This window comes from Nerophis lumbriciformis, linkage group LG39 (genome assembly GCF_033978685.3).
Source record: "Nerophis lumbriciformis linkage group LG39, RoL_Nlum_v2.1, whole genome shotgun sequence".
Taxonomy (NCBI): Eukaryota; Metazoa; Chordata; class Actinopteri; order Syngnathiformes; family Syngnathidae; genus Nerophis; species Nerophis lumbriciformis.
The window spans coordinates 20672501-20689585 of NC_084586.2; the positions used below are offsets into that span (position 1 = coordinate 20672501).

Genomic DNA, 17085 nt, shown 5'->3' on the forward strand with positions numbered 1-17085 from the left:
CTAGTTCAAAAACAGTAGTCAAAGATCATCTATAAGACAGGAGCACTCTGCTGTTTTAGACCTAGTTCAAAAACAGTAGTCAAAGATCATCTATATGACAGGAGCACTCTGCTGTTTTAGACCTAGTTCAAAAAACAGTAGTCAAAGATCATCTATAAGACAGGAGCACTCTGCTGTTTTAGACCTAGTTCAAAAACAGTAGTCAAAGATCATCTATAAGACAGGAGCACTGCTGTTTTAGACCTAGTTCAAAAACAGTAGTCAAAGATCATCTATAAGACAGGAGCACTCTGCTGTTTTAGACCTAGTTCAAAAACAGTAGTCAAAGATCATCTATATGACAGGAGCACTCTGCTGTTTTAGACCTAGTTCAAAAACAGTAGTCAAAGATCATCTATAAGACAGGAGCACTCTGCTGTTTTAGACCTAGTTCAAAAACAGTAGTCAAAGATCATCTATATGACTGGAGTACTCTGCTGTTTTAGACCTAGTTCAAAAACAGTAGTCAAAGATCATCTATATGACAGGAGCACTCTGCTGTTTTAGACCTAGTTCAAAAACACTAGTCAAAGATCTTCTATAAGACAGGAGCACTCTGCTGTTTTAGACCTAGTTCAAAAACAGTAGTCAAAGATCATCTATATGACAGGAGCACTCTGCTGTTTTAGACCTAGTTCAAAAAACAGTAGTCAAAGATCATCTATAAGACAGGAGCACTCTGCTGTTTTAGACCTAGTTCAAAAACAGTAGTCAAAGATCATCTATAAGACAGGAGCACTGCTGTTTTAGACCTAGTTCAAAAACAGTAGTCAAAGATCATCTATAAGACAGGAGCACTCTGCTGTTTTAGACCTAGTTCAAAAACAGTAGTCAAAGATCATCTATATGACAGGAGCACTCTGCTGTTTTAGACCTAGTTCAAAAACACTAGTCAAAGATCTTCTATATGACATGAGCACTCTGCTGTTTTAGACCTAGTTCAAAAACAGTAGTCAAACATCATCTATATGACAGGAGCACTCTGCTGTTTTAGACCTAGTTCAAAAACAGTAGTCAAAGATCATCTATATGACTGGAGCACTCTGCTGTTTTAGACCTAGTTCAAAAACAGTAGTCAAAGATCTTCTATAAGACAGGAGCACTCTGCTGTTTTAGACCTAGTTCAAAAACAGTAGTCAAAGATCATCTATATGACAGGAGCACTCTGCTGTTTTAGACCTAGTTCAAAAACAGTAGTCAAAGATCATCTATAAGACAGGAGCACTCTGCTGTTTTAGACCTAGTTCAAAAACAGTAGTCAAAGATCATCTATATGACAGGAGCACTCTGCTGTTTTAGACCTAGTTCAAAAACACTAGTCAAAGATCTTCTATATGACATGAGCACTCTGCTGTTTTAGACCTAGTTCAAAAACAGTAGTCAAAGATCTTCTATATGACAGGAGCACTCTGCTGTTTTAGACCTAGTTCAAAAACAGTAAAAGATCATCTATATGACAGGAGCACTCTGCTGTTTTAGACCTAGTTCAAAAACAGTAGTCAAAGATCATCTATATGACAGGAGCACTCTGCCGTTTTAGACCTAGTTCAAAAACACTAGTCAAAGATCTTCTATATGACATGAGCACTCTGCTGTTTTAGACCTAGTTCAAAAACAGTAGTCAAAGATCTTCTATATGACAGGAGCACTCTGCTGTTTTAGACCTAGTTCAAAAACAGTAGTCAAAGATCATCTATAAGACAGGAGCACTCTGCTGTTTTAGACCTAGTTCAAAAACAGTAGTCAAAGATCATCTATAAGACAGGAGCACTCTGCTGTTTTAGACCTAGTTCAAAAACAGTAGTCAAAGATCATCTATAAGACAGGAGCACTCTGCTGTTTTAGACCTAGTTCAAAAACAGTAGTCAAAGATCATCTATATAACAGGAGCACTCTGCTGTTTTAGACCTAGTTCAAAAACAGTAGTCAAAGATCATCTATAAGACAGGAGCACTCTGCCGTTTTAGACCTAGTTCAAAAACAGTAGTCAAAGATCTTCTATATGACAGGAGCACTCTGCTGTTTTAGACCTAGTTCAAAAACAGTAGTCAAAGATCATCTATATGACAGGAGCACTCTGCTGTTTTAGACCTAGTTCAAAAACAGTAGTCAAAGATCATCTATATGACTGTAGTACTCTGCTGTTTTAGACCTAGTTCAAAAACACTAGTCAAAGATCATCTATATGACAGGAGCACTCTGCTTTTTTAGACCTAGTTCAAAAACAGTAGTCAAAGATCATCTATAAGACAGGAGCACTCTGCTGTTTTAGACCTAGTTCAAAAACAGTAGTCAAAGATCATCTATAAGACAGGAGCACTCTGCTGTTTTAGACCTAGTTCAAAAACAGTAGTCAAAGATCATCTATATGACAGCTGCACTCTGCCGTTTTAGACCTAGTTCAAAAACAGTAGTCAAAGATCATCTATATGACAGGAGCACTCTGCTGTTTTAGACCTAGTTCAAAAACAGTAGTCAAAGATCATCTATAAGACAGGAGCACTCTGCCGTTTTAGACCTAGTTCAAAAGCAGTAGTCAAAGATCTTCTATATGACAGGAGCACTCTGCTGTTTTAGACCTAGTTCAAAAACAGTAGTCAAAGATCATCTATAAGACAGGAGCACTCTGCTGTTTTAGACCTAGTTCAAAAACACTAGTCAAAGATCATCTATATGACAGGAGCACTCTGCTGTTTTAGACCTAGTTCAAAAACAGTAGTCAAAGATCATCTATAAGACAGGAGCACTCTGCCGTTTTAGACCTAGTTCAAAAACAGTAGTCAAAGATCTTCTATATGACAGGAGCACTCTGCTGTTTTAGACCTAATTCAAAAACAGTAGTCAAAGATCATCTATAAGACAGGAGCACTCTGCTGTTTTAGACCTAGTTCAAAAACAGTAGTCAAAGATCATCTATAAGACAGGAGCACTCTGCTGTTTTAGACCTAGTTCAAAAACAGTAGTCAAAGATCATCTATATGACAGGAGCACTGCAGACGTTGTCATTCTCTGCAGTAATCAGCTCAGGTTGCAAAGTATAAATATATATATATATATATATATATATATATATATATATATATATATATATATATATATATATGTATATATATATATATATATATATATATATATATATATATATATATATATATATATATATATATATATATATATACTGTATATTTTGAAACATGCGTGAAAAAGATGAATAAAAAGAGGCTGTGGGGATGAGATTGTAATGGCAGCTAAGACAGGACCAGATAAAAGACTTTTATTGTGAAAGTCATGTCACTACTTTATTTATAAACACTTCTATAAAGAGTGCATATTTTCATAAACATATTTACATCAACATATTTTCATAAAGATCATTTCATAAACATATTTACATGAAGATATTTACATCAACACATTTCCAGTCAAATATTTACATAAACATATTTACATGGAAATATTCATACAAACATATTTACATAAACATATTTACATGAAATATTTAAATGAAAATGTTTACATGAAGATGTTTACATGAAGATGTTTACATGAAGATGTTTACATGTTTACATGAAGATGTTTACAAGTTTACATGAAGATGTTTAAATGTTTACATGAAGATGTTTACATGAAGATGTTTACATGAAGGTGTTTACATGAAGATGTTTACATGTTTACATGAAGATGTTTACATGAAGATGTTTACATGTTTACATGAAGATGTTTACATGAAGATGTTTACATGAAGATGTTTAAATGTTTACATGAAGATGTTTAAATGTTTACATGATTATGTTTACATGAAGGTGTTTACATACATATGTTTACATGAAGATGTTTAAATGTTTACATGAAGATGTTTACATGTTTACATGAAGATGTTTACATGTTTACATGAAGATGTTTACATACATATGTTTACATGAAGATGTTTACATACATATGTTTACATGAAGATGTTTACATACATATGTTTACATGAAGATGTTTACATACATATGATTACATGAAGATGTTTACATACATATGTTTACATGAAGGTGTTTACATGAAGATGTTTAAATGTTTACATGAAGATGTTTACATGTTTACATGATGATGTTTACATGAAGATGTTTACATGAAGATGTTTACATGAAGATGTTTACATGAAGATGTTTACATGAAGATGTTTACATGAAGATGTTTACAAGTTTACATGAAGATGTTTAAATGTTTACATGAAGATGTTTACATGAAGATGTTTACATGAAGGTGTTTACATTAAGATGTTTACATGTTTACATGAAGATGTTTAAATGTTTACATGAAGATGTTTACATGAAGATGTTTACATGTTTACATGAAGATGTTTACATGAAGATGTTTACATGAAGATGTTTACATGAAGATGTTTAAATGTTTACATGAAGATGTTTAAATGTTTACATGATTATGTTTACATGAAGGTGTTTACATACATATGTTTACATGAAGGTGTTTACATGAAGATGTTTAAATGTTTACATGAAGATGTTTACATGTTTACATGAAGATGTTTACATGTTTACATGAAGATGTTTACATACATATGTTTACATGAAGATGTTTACATACATATGTTTACATGAAGATGTTTACATACATATGTTTACATGAAGATGTTTACATACATATGATTACATGAAGATGTTTACATACATATGTTTACATGAAGGTGTTTACATGAAGATGTTTAAATGTTTACATGAAGATGTTTACATGTTTACATGATGATGTTTACATGAAGATGTTTACATGAAGATGTTTACATGTTTACATGATGATGTTTACATGAAGATGTTTACATACATATGATTACATGAAGATGTTTACATACATATGTTTACATGAAGGTGTTTACATGAAGATGTTTAAATGTTTACATGAAGATGTTTACATGTTTACATGATGATGTTTACATGTTTACATGATGATGTTTACATGAAGATGTTTACATGCATATGTTTACATGAAGATGTTTAAATGTTTACATGAAGATGTTTACATGTTTACATGAAGATGTTTACATGTTTACATGATGATGTTTACATGAAGATGTTTACATGCATATGTTTACATGAAGATGTTTACATGTTTACATGAAGATGTTTACATACATATGTTTACATGGAGATGTTTACATACATATGTTTACATGAAGGTGTTTACATACATATGTTTACATGAAGGTGTTTACATGAAGATGTTTAAATGTTTACATGAAGGTGTTTACATGAAGATGTTTAAATGTTTACATGAAGATGTTTACATGTTTACATGAAGATGTTTACATGTTTACATGAAGATGTTTACATACATATGTTTACATGAAGATGTTTACATACATATGTTTACATGAAGATGTTTACATACATATGTTTACATGAAGATGTTTACATACATATGATTACATGAAGATGTTTACATACATATGTTTACATGAAGGTGTTTACATGAAGATGTTTAAATGTTTACATGAAGATGTTTACATGTTTACATGATGATGTTTACATGAAGATGTTTACATGAAGATGTTTACATGAAGATGTTTACATGTTTACATGATGATGTTTACATGAAGATGTTTACATGCATATGTTTACATGAAGATGTTTACATGTTTACATGAAGATGTTTACATACATATGTTTACATGGAGATGTTTACACACATATGTTTACATGAAGATGTTTACATACATATGTTTACATGAAGGTGTTTACATACATATGTTTACATGAAGGTGTTTACATGAAGATGTTTAAATGTTTACATGAAGATGTTTACATGTTTACATGAAGATGTTTACATACATATGTTTACATGAAGATGTTTACATACATATGATTACATGAAGATGTTTACATACATATGTTTACACGAAGGTGTTTAAATGTTTACATGAAGATGTTTAAATGTTTACATGAAGATGTTTACATACATATATTTACATGAAGATGTTTAAATGTTTACATGAAGATGTTTACATGAAGATGTTTACATACATATGTTTACATGAAGGTGTTTACATACATATGTTTACATGAAGGTGTTTACATACATATGTTTACATGAAGGTGTTTGCATACATATGATTACATGAAGATGTTTACATACATATGTTTACATAAAGGTGTTTACATGAAGATGTTTAAATGTTTACATGAAGATGTTTACATGAAGATGTTTGCATACATATGTTTACATGAAGATGTTTAAATGTTTACATGAAGATGTTTACATACATATGATTACATGAAGATGTTTACATACATATATTTACATGAAGATGTTTAAATGTTTACATGAAGATGTTTACATGAAGATGTTTACATGAAGATGTTTACATGAAGATGTTTACATGTTTACATGATGATGTTTACATGAAGATGTTTACATGAAGATGTTTACATGTTTACATGATGATGTTTACATGAAGATGTTTACATGAAGATGTTTACATGTTTACATGATGATGTTTACATGAAGATGTTTACATGAAGATGTTTACATGTTTACATGATGATGTTTACATGAAGATGTTTACATGAAGATGTTTACATGAAGATGTTTACATGTTTACATGATGATGTTTACATGAAGATGTTTACATGAAGATGTTTACATGTTTACATGATGATGTTTACATGAAGATGTTTACATACATATGTTTACATGAAGATGTTTAAATGTTTACATGAAGATGTTTACATACATATATTTACATGAAGATGTTTAAATGTTTACATGAAGATGTTTACATGAAGATGTTTACATGTTTACATGATGATGTTTACATGAAGATGTTTACATGCATATGTTTACATGAAGATGTTTACATGAAGATGTTTACATGTTTACATGAAGATGTTTACATGAAGATGTTTACATACATATGTTTAGATGAAGATGTTTACATGAAGATGTTTACATACATATATTTACATGAAGATGTTTAAATGTTTACATGAAGATGTTTACATGAAGATGTTTACATGAAGATGTTTACATGTTTACATGATGATGTTTACATGAAGATGTTTACATGAAGATGTTTACATGAAGATGTTTACATGTTTACATGAAGATGTTTACATGTTTACATGAAGATGTTTACATACATATGTTTAGATGAAGATGTTTACATGAAGATGTTTACATACATATGTTTACATGAAGGTGTTTACATGAAGATGTTTAAATGTTTACATGAAGATGTTTAAATGTTTACATGAAGATGTTTACATGTTTACGTGAAGATGTTTACATGTTTACATGAAGATGTTTACATACATATGTTTACATGAAGATGTTTACATGAAGATGTTTACATACATATGATTACATGAAGATGTTTACATACATATGTTTACATGAAGGTGTTTACATGAAGATGTTTAAATGTTTACATGAAGATGTTTACATGAAGATGTTTACATGTTTACATGATGATGTTTACATGAAGATGTTTACATGCATATGTTTACATGAAGATGTTTACATGGAGATGTTTACATGAAAATGTTTACATGAAGATGTTTACATGGAGATGTTTACATGAAAATGTTTACATGAAGATGTTTACATGGAGATGTTTACATGAAGATGTTTACATGGAGATGTTTACATGAAGATGTTTACATGATGTTTAAATGTTTACATGAAGATGTTTACATGGAGATGTTTACATGAAGATGTTTACATGTTTACATGAAGATGTTTACATACATATGTTTACATGAAGATGTTTACATGAAGATGTTTACATACATATGATTACATGAAGATGTTTACATACATATGTTTACATGAAGGTGTTTACATGAAGATGTTTAAATGTTTACATGAAGATGTTTACATGTTTACATGATGATGTTTACATGAAGATGTTTACATGCATATGTTTACATGAAGATGTTTACATGGAGATGTTTACATGAAAATGTTTACATGAAGATGTTTACATGGAGATGTTTACATGAAAATGTTTACATGAAGATGTTTACATGGAGATGTTTACATGAAGATGTTTACATGAAAATGTTTACATAAAGATGTTTACATGGAGATGTTTACATGGAGATGTTTACATGAAGATGTTTACATGTTTACATAAAGATGTTTATATGGAGATGTTTACATGAAGATGTTTACATGAAGATGTTTACATGGAGATGTTTACATGAAGATGTTTACATGTTTACATAAAGATGTTTACATGGAGATGTTTACATGAAGATGTTTACATGAAGATGTTTACATATATATGTTTACATGAAGATGTTTACATACATATGATTACATGAAGATGTTTACATGTTGTTGTGATTGCAGATCTGCTCTCAGCTGAGTGAGCGTCTAGAGAAACAGCAGACGGCCAACAGAGGAGACTTGGACAAAATACGAGTGAGTTGCTGTGCACTGCATTGTGGGTAATACATGAAGGTGTGCTGGTCTCACTGACACATGTCACATGACCACTGACACGTGTCACATGACCACTGACACATGTCACATGACCACTGACACGTGTCACATGACCACTGACACGTGTCACATGACCACTGACACATGTCACATGACCGCTGACACATGTCACATGACCACTGACACATGTCACATGACCACTGACACATGTCACATGACCACTGACACGTGTCACATGACCACTGACACGTGTCACATGACCACTGACACATGTCACATGACCACTGACACATGTCACATGACCACTGACACATGTCACATGACCACTGACACATGTCACATGACCACTGACACATGTCACATGACCACTGACACGTGTCACATGACCACTGACACATGTCACATGACCACTGACACATGTCACATGACCACTGACACGTGTCACATGACCACTGACACATGTCACATGACCACTGACACATGTCACATGACCACTGACACATGTCACATGACCACTGACACATGTCACATGACCACTGACACATGTCACATGACCACTGACACATGTCACATGACCACTGACACGTGTCACATGACCACTGACACGTGTCACATGACCACTGACACATGTCACATGACCACTGACACATGTCACATGACCACTGACACATGTCACATGACCACTGACACATGTCACATGACCACTGACACATGTCACATGACCACTGACACGTGTCACATGACCACTGACACATGTCACATGACCACTGACACATGTCACATGACCACTGACACATGTCACATGACCACTGACACGTGTCACATGACCACTGACACATGTCACATGACCACTGACACATGTCACATGACCACTGACACATGTCACATGACCACTGACACATGTCACATGACCACTGACACGTGTCACATGACCACTGACACATGTCACATGACCACTGACACATGTCACATGACCACTGACACGTGTCACATGACCACTGACACATGTCACATGACCACTGACACATGTCACATGACCACTGACACATGTCACATGACCACTGACACGTGTCACATGACCACTGACACGTGTCACATGACCACTGACACATGTCACATGACCACTGACACATGTCACATGACCACTGACACGTGTCACATGACCACTGACACATGTCACATGACCACTGACACATGTCACATGACCACTGACACGTGTCACATGACCACTGACACATGTCACATGACCACTGACACATGTCACATGACCACTGACACATGTCACATGACCACTGACACGTGTCACATGACCACTGACACATGTCACATGACCACTGACACGTGTCACATGACCACTGACACGTGTCACATGACCACTGACACATGTCACATGACCACTGACACATGTCACATGACCGCTGACACATGTCACATGACCACTGACAAATATTATTTGCAAATTCAAATAAATAAATAAAAAATACATATATATATAAATACATAAATAGTTAGTAACATAAACTGCAAAATAAGAAATAATATGACACAATATCATTTATGTATTTAATTAATGAATAATTATTACATTGTTAAAAAAAATGTCTTTTTTTTTTCTGGGAAAAATCATTTCAAAGAAATAATTTCATTCATGTGTTAATATACATATTTAATGTATTCATTTTGTATACAATTTTATTTGATCTTATTTGGGTTTTTTTTAACCAAAATATTAGTAAATGGCTTGACATATTTATTTTAGATAAACAATTTGAATTTGAATAACTTCCATCCATCTTCTTCCACTAATCCCAGGCGGGGTCGCGGGCGCAGCAGCCTAAGTAGACTTCTTCTAGCGCCTCCTTCATCTTTTATTCTATTTTTAAATTGATTTGATCAACAGTACATAATAATAATAATAATGTACCATCATCATATGAACCTTTTCCACTAATGATGTCATGAAGTAACGACTCATCAACAAAGTTGTGACTTGAGCACACGGAGACTGGAAGAACTAACTAACGCGTGTGACCTGGGTCCAGGCCAAAGTGGAGTCGTGCGACAAATGCAGCAACCTCTTCAACAAAGAAGGGCGCGTCAGGGCGGCCGTGGCGGCGGCGGCGGCGGCGGGAGGCGGCGAGGAGACGGACGAGGAGAAGGAGGATCTGAAGAAGCAGCTGAGGGAGATGGAGTTGGAACTGGCTCAGACTAAACTGCAGCTGGTGGAGGCCGAGTGCAAAATCCAGGTAGATATTCTTCTGTTTTAGTGGTAACATACTGCATCCATCCATTTACTACTGCTTGTCCCTTTTGGGGGGGGCGGAGCCTATTCATGTACTGCATTATTTTATTCCTACTTGTTTTATACTTTAACAAATATAAGCTTTTCTGTATTTACACTTTCTAAGGACGGTTTTATTTCATTATATCGTTTTTCCTTAAAAATGTCAAACATTGTTTGTTTTAGTTGCACATTTTTACTTTTCAATAATACTTTAATAATTGTTTTATGGTTTTTCAAAATAATTGTATTTGATATCTTTTGTCACTAAAATGTAATAAATTGCAAAACTTATTTTTATTTTAATAATTGTTTTTTTTTTTATAGTTTTGCAAAATAATGTTATATTCTACCTTTTGTCACTAAAATGAAGTAAATTGCAAGACTTTTATATATGTTAAAAATTGTTATATGGTTTTTCCAAATAATTGTATAATATTATCTTTTGTCAATAAAATGTAGTAAATTACAAGACTTATTTATTTTAAAAATAGTTTTTTTTAGTTTTTCTGAATAATTTTATAATATATCTTTTGTCATTAAAATGTAGTAAATCACAAGACTATTTTAGTTATACTTGTGTTATACTTTTTTTAAATATTTTTATTTTATTATATCATTTTTCACTATAATGTAGTAACTTAAAAAACGTCAATTATTCAATGAATTTGTTTTTTATTCATTTAATAATAAATAAATAGTATGCATTTTATTTCATTATATTTAACTTTTTTTTTACTAAAATTGTAGTAAATTGAGGACATATTTATTTGAAATATACTTTTTTGAATAAATGTTTTGAAGTTTTATAATATTGTTTATATTTTGTGATTTTTAAACACTTTTTTTTTTTTTACCAAAATGTTAGTAAATCGCTAGACAAATTTATTTTAGATCTACTTTCTCAGTAATTCATGTAATAACTTATATCCATTAATATTGTTTTATTTGTGATGTTTAATGTTTTCCACTAAAGTTGTAAAGATTTACAACATTTATTTATGTCAGTTGTACTTGTTTTATTTTTTTTTATTTTATTATTTTATGCAATATTAATAATATCATTTTATTGCATTATTGTGACCTTTTTTAGTAAATCATCAGACTTAATTACTTAAGTTATGTTTTTTGTTACGTGTGCTTCACACATATATATATACATATATATTGTGTTGTCTATTATCATATTCCACTTTTATACGTTCATAATATATAGTTACTTCATTTGTAATCACATCTATAAATATATATATATATATATTTATTTATATTGTGTTGTCCGGCCTTATTATTATTATTAACCTTATAATGATTTACCCTATTATTAACTCATTATTATGAACTTTAATGTTTACGTTATTATTATGAACCTTATTGTTTACTGTATTATAATTAGCCTTATTATTTACCTTTTTATTATTTACCTCCTTATTTTAAATGTATTATAATGAACCTTATTATTTGTTTATTATTTAAATTGTTATTATTTACCTTATTGTTTACCTCATTATGATTAACCTTATTATTTACCCTATTATTTACCTAATTATTATGAACTTTAATATTTACCTTATTATTATGAACCTTGTGGTGAAGAAGGAGCTGAGCCGGAAGGCAAAGCTCTCAATTTAGCGGTCGATCTACGTTCCCACGAATACGTGACCCGACCTCGGATAAGCGGAAGAAGATGGATAGATGGATGGATTATGAACCTTATTATTTACTTATTATTAACAATTTTATTATTTACCTCATGATTGACCTTGTTATTATTTACCTTATTGTTTACCTTGTTATGATTCACCTTATTATTGACCTTTTTATTTTTACCTTATTATTTAACCTAATATTTACCTCATTATTCTGAACTTTAATATTTACCTTAATATTTACTGATTATTTACATTTTTATTATTTACATTATTTACCCTATTGTTTACCTCATGATTTACCTTATTATTATGAACCTTATTATGTACCTTTTTGTTTACCCTGTTATGATTAACCTTATTATTGACCTTTTTGTTATTTACCCTATTATTTACTTATAATATTATGAACCTCAATATTTACCTTATTATTATGAACCTCAATATTTACCTTATTATTATGAACCTCAATATTTACCCTGGTATTATTTAGTGAAGAGAATATCTTTTTTCATGATCATTTTGATTAGGAATGCTGAAAACATTTTTATTTATAATTGAATCCATTTCTAAATCCATTCTAAATTTTTGGACCGTTTTTTTTTTCTTCTACAAATCAATGTTTAAGATTTTTATCTTTTGTAAGTTGTTATGAAAATGTAGTGTAATAAATATATCATGTAGTGTTATAATTGTAATAAATATATCATGTAGTGTTATAATTGTAATAAATATATCATGTAGTGTTATAATTATAATAAATATATCATGTAGTGTTATAATTGTAATAAATATATCATGTTGTGTTATAATTATAATAAATATATAATTTAGTGTTATAATTATAATAAATATATCATGTAGTGTTATAATTGTAATAAATACATCATGTAGTGTTATAATTGTAATAAATATATCATGTAGTGTTATAATTGTAATAAATATATCATGTAGTGTTATACTTGTAATAAATATATCATGTAGTGTTATAATTGTAATAAATATATCATGTAGTGTTATAATTATAATAAATATATAATTTAGTGTTATAGTTATAATAAATATATCATGTAGTGTTATAATTCTAATAAATATATCATGTAGTGTTATAATTATAATAAATATATCATGTAGTGTTATAATTGTAATAAATATATCATGTAGTGTTATAATTGTAATAAATATATCATTTAGTGTTATAATTATAATAAATATATCATGTAGTGTTATAATTATAATAAATATATCATGTAGTGTTATAATTATAATAAATATATCATGTAGTGTTATAATTGTAATAAATATATCATGTAGTGTTATAATTATAATAAATATATCATGTAGTGTTATAATTATAATAAATATATCATGTAGTGTTATAATTGTAATAAATATATCATGTAGTGTTATAATTGTAATAAATATATCATGTAGTGTTATAATTATAATAAATATATCATGTAGTGTTATAATTATAATAAATATATCACGTAGTGTTATAATTGTAATAAATATATCATGTAGTGTTATAATTGTAATAAATATATCATGTAGTGTTATAATTATAATAAATATATCATGTAGTGTTATAATTATAATAAATATATCATGTAGTGTTATAATTATAATAAATATATCATGTAGTGTTATAATTGTAATAAATATATCATGTAGTGTTATAATTATAATAAATATATAATTTAGTGTTATAATTATAATAAATATATCATGTAGTGTTATAATTGTAATAAATATATCATGTAGTGTTATAATTGTAATAAATATATCATGTAGTGTTATAATTGTAATAAATATATCATGTAGTGTTATAATTGTAATAAATATATCATTTAGTGTCATAATTATAATAAATATATCATGTAGTGTTATAATTATAATAAATATATCATGTAGTGTTATAATTGTAATAAATATAAATGAGGATAGTCATTGAGTTGTGTTGCCATGTGGCCATGCAGGACCTGGAACACCACCTGGGTCTGGCCCTGGGCGAGGTCCAGGCAGCCAAGAAGACCTGGTTAACCCGCACCCTCAGCTCCATCAAGACCGTCACGGGCAAGGACACCGCCTAGGCTGGCCCCGCCCACTTCCTCTAAAAACTACTTACTGCTGATAGGAGGAGGAGGAGGAGCCTAACTGTAACCATGGTAACACACACACACACTCCCTTCCTTTCTTCTTCCACTGGCACAAACTTCAATCTTTTTAGGTACGAAATATCTGCTTTTTTTTGTTGTAATATAAATAATATTCTTTTTTTTTCTATGTACAGTTTATTGTTGACATCACCTGAATATGTTCACAAACTATTCTTTACTGACTATGTACAGTTTGTTGTTGACATCACCTGAATATGTCCACACAGGAAGAGCACTAGCTTGTGTGTGCGTGTGTGTGTGTGTGTGTGTGTGCGTGCGTGTGTCTGTAAGTGTGTGTATGTGTGAGTGTGCATGAGTGTACGTGTTCGTGTGTGTGTGTGTGTGTGAGGGGGAGGGGGGGAGGGTGAGGTGAGGTCCATTTTGAAAGCAACTAAAAGTCAATATGATGTTGAGTGAAAGATTGCGTTGCAGAAAAAGCAAAGTTAAAGCAAGAAAGTGAGAAGTGAGTCATGTGACACTGGCTTGTGTATATTATAAATACATAGAAATATAAATAAATGATCTCTTCTTTTTTTTCTTTATGGTTTTTCTACTCTGTAAGTTGACCTGCTGCTGCTCTTCAATAATCCATCATAATAATATGAATATGAATATGAATAATAACGTCTTTTTAACCTTAGCGCCAAACATCTTTGACTGCTCTCTTCTTATCATGACTAAACATCACTTACATACATACATACATACATACATACATACATACATGACAAGACATACATTAATACATAACATAAGAAAAGATAAGGTAACATAAATACATACATGACATGACAACACATACATGAATATAAATACATACATGATATGAATACATACATTGGCCATGTGTGTACTTTGTGATATTGTGTTGACTTGATGAACTTCAATAAAAACATTTCAACACAACTTGTTGTTGTTATTGTTGTTGTCTGCCTTTCTTCATGTGTGCTCCTTTATATCTTATAAATCAACTCATGGCAACATAAGCAACTCTACTTTACTCTATACACTGCATATATATATATATATATATATATATATATATATATATTAGAGATGCGCGGATAGGCAATTATTTCATCCGCAACCGCGTCAGAAAGTCGTCAACCATCCGCCATCCACCCGATGTAACATTTGATCAGACCTGCACCCGCCCGCCATCCGCCCGCACCCGCCCGTTGTTATATATCTAATATAGACGATGCAAGGCATTAGTGAGGCATACCTGCCAACTACTCCGGTTTTCCCGTAATTCGTACGGTTTTCATCAACCTATTCCGGGTTACGGTTGCAGTGATAAAAAATACGGTTTTTCATTAATTTAAAAAAAAAAAGGGTGAAAACTACGCGAATTGCACCTTGTGCAGACAAGATTTTTCGATCGGACACGGAGGAATTAGCGATGTAAAAGACCACGTTGGGACAAAAAAACACAAGTCTAATGCCGTTGCTAGCGATACAAGTGGAAAACTTTCAACGTTTTTCGTCGCCCAAACAGATTCTTTGGATGTGATAAATGCCGAAGTTTTATTTACGGAGGCAATAATTGAGCATGGACTTCCAATCGCACTGGCTGATCACATGGGACAGTTAAATGTTTGTAATGCAACCTTTAAAAATCATTACGCGGTGATCGCCGTCCCAAAAATAAACTTTTCTTGCATGATAATGTCCAGAAAAATTCGCTTTATATTACTATAGAGTCCTTTTAACGAATGAGTTTGATGGTTTATCACAAACCTTAAATGAAAGAAGTCCTTTGTTCTCCTGCACCATGCATGCGCTTTGGCCTTGCTTCGTGTTTGGTGCGCAATCCTGTCGGCTGTATTTCACAGCACGACATACTGTTAAAAGTGTTTATACTATTTATGCTTTCAAGTCCAAGTTGAAGAAATCTTGTTAAATGTTGACAGCATAACTACCAAAATACAGAAGTATGTCCTTAATATTTTTGCAGTGCTATTTCTGTTGAAAAGTTCAAATGATTACATTAGAGATGTGATGTGCCACTTTTCAAGTGTCTGATGGCTTCAATTAATTTTCATTAATTTTTCATATTTTGAATTCTTTTGAAAGGCTTACAAAAAAACTACATTTGAATTGTAATTCCATGCTATTGACAGGACTATTAATTTTAATGAAGTTAGCTTACCATGTTTACAGTATGATAATTGTGATAGAAATGTGAATTTTAGGCACAGAATATTTTTTACAATTGAACAAGGCAGTAGATTATACAAGCTTGGACAGAAAGTTAATAATGACACCAATTTTTTTTTTAAATGGAATTGTTTAGTACTGTTTTACCATTTGTTTACTGTAAAAAGTGTTTATACTGTTTATACTTTCAATTAACAAATTGAAGTCTTGTGAAAGGTTGACAGGATAACTGGCATTAACTGTCAAAATAATTTCAAACTATTGAAGTTAGCTTACAGAATAAACATGTCAATCAACCCATATGATTTTTGCTGTAATATTTTTGTTTTGAAAAGTCACTGTGACTGATAGA

At 31.1% G+C, this 17085-nt stretch overlaps 1 protein-coding gene across 3 annotated transcripts in view; it reads left to right on the plus strand.

The window, feature by feature from the left end:
- The window catches only part of rabgap1 (RAB GTPase activating protein 1), a 244158-nt gene extending 229295 nt beyond the window's left edge, over positions 1–14863 (plus strand). For all 3 annotated transcript variants that reach the window (XM_061932118.1, XM_072912694.1, XM_061932119.1), the window contains 3 exons: positions 8392–8463; positions 10527–10730; positions 14394–14863. In XM_061932118.1, the coding sequence (XP_061788102.1) occupies positions 8392–8463; positions 10527–10730; positions 14394–14507 (390 nt within the window). In that variant the 3' untranslated portion in view covers positions 14508–14863. The remainder of the gene's footprint in view (positions 1–8391; positions 8464–10526; positions 10731–14393) is intronic.
- Positions 14864–17085: the final 2222 nt, after the last annotated feature.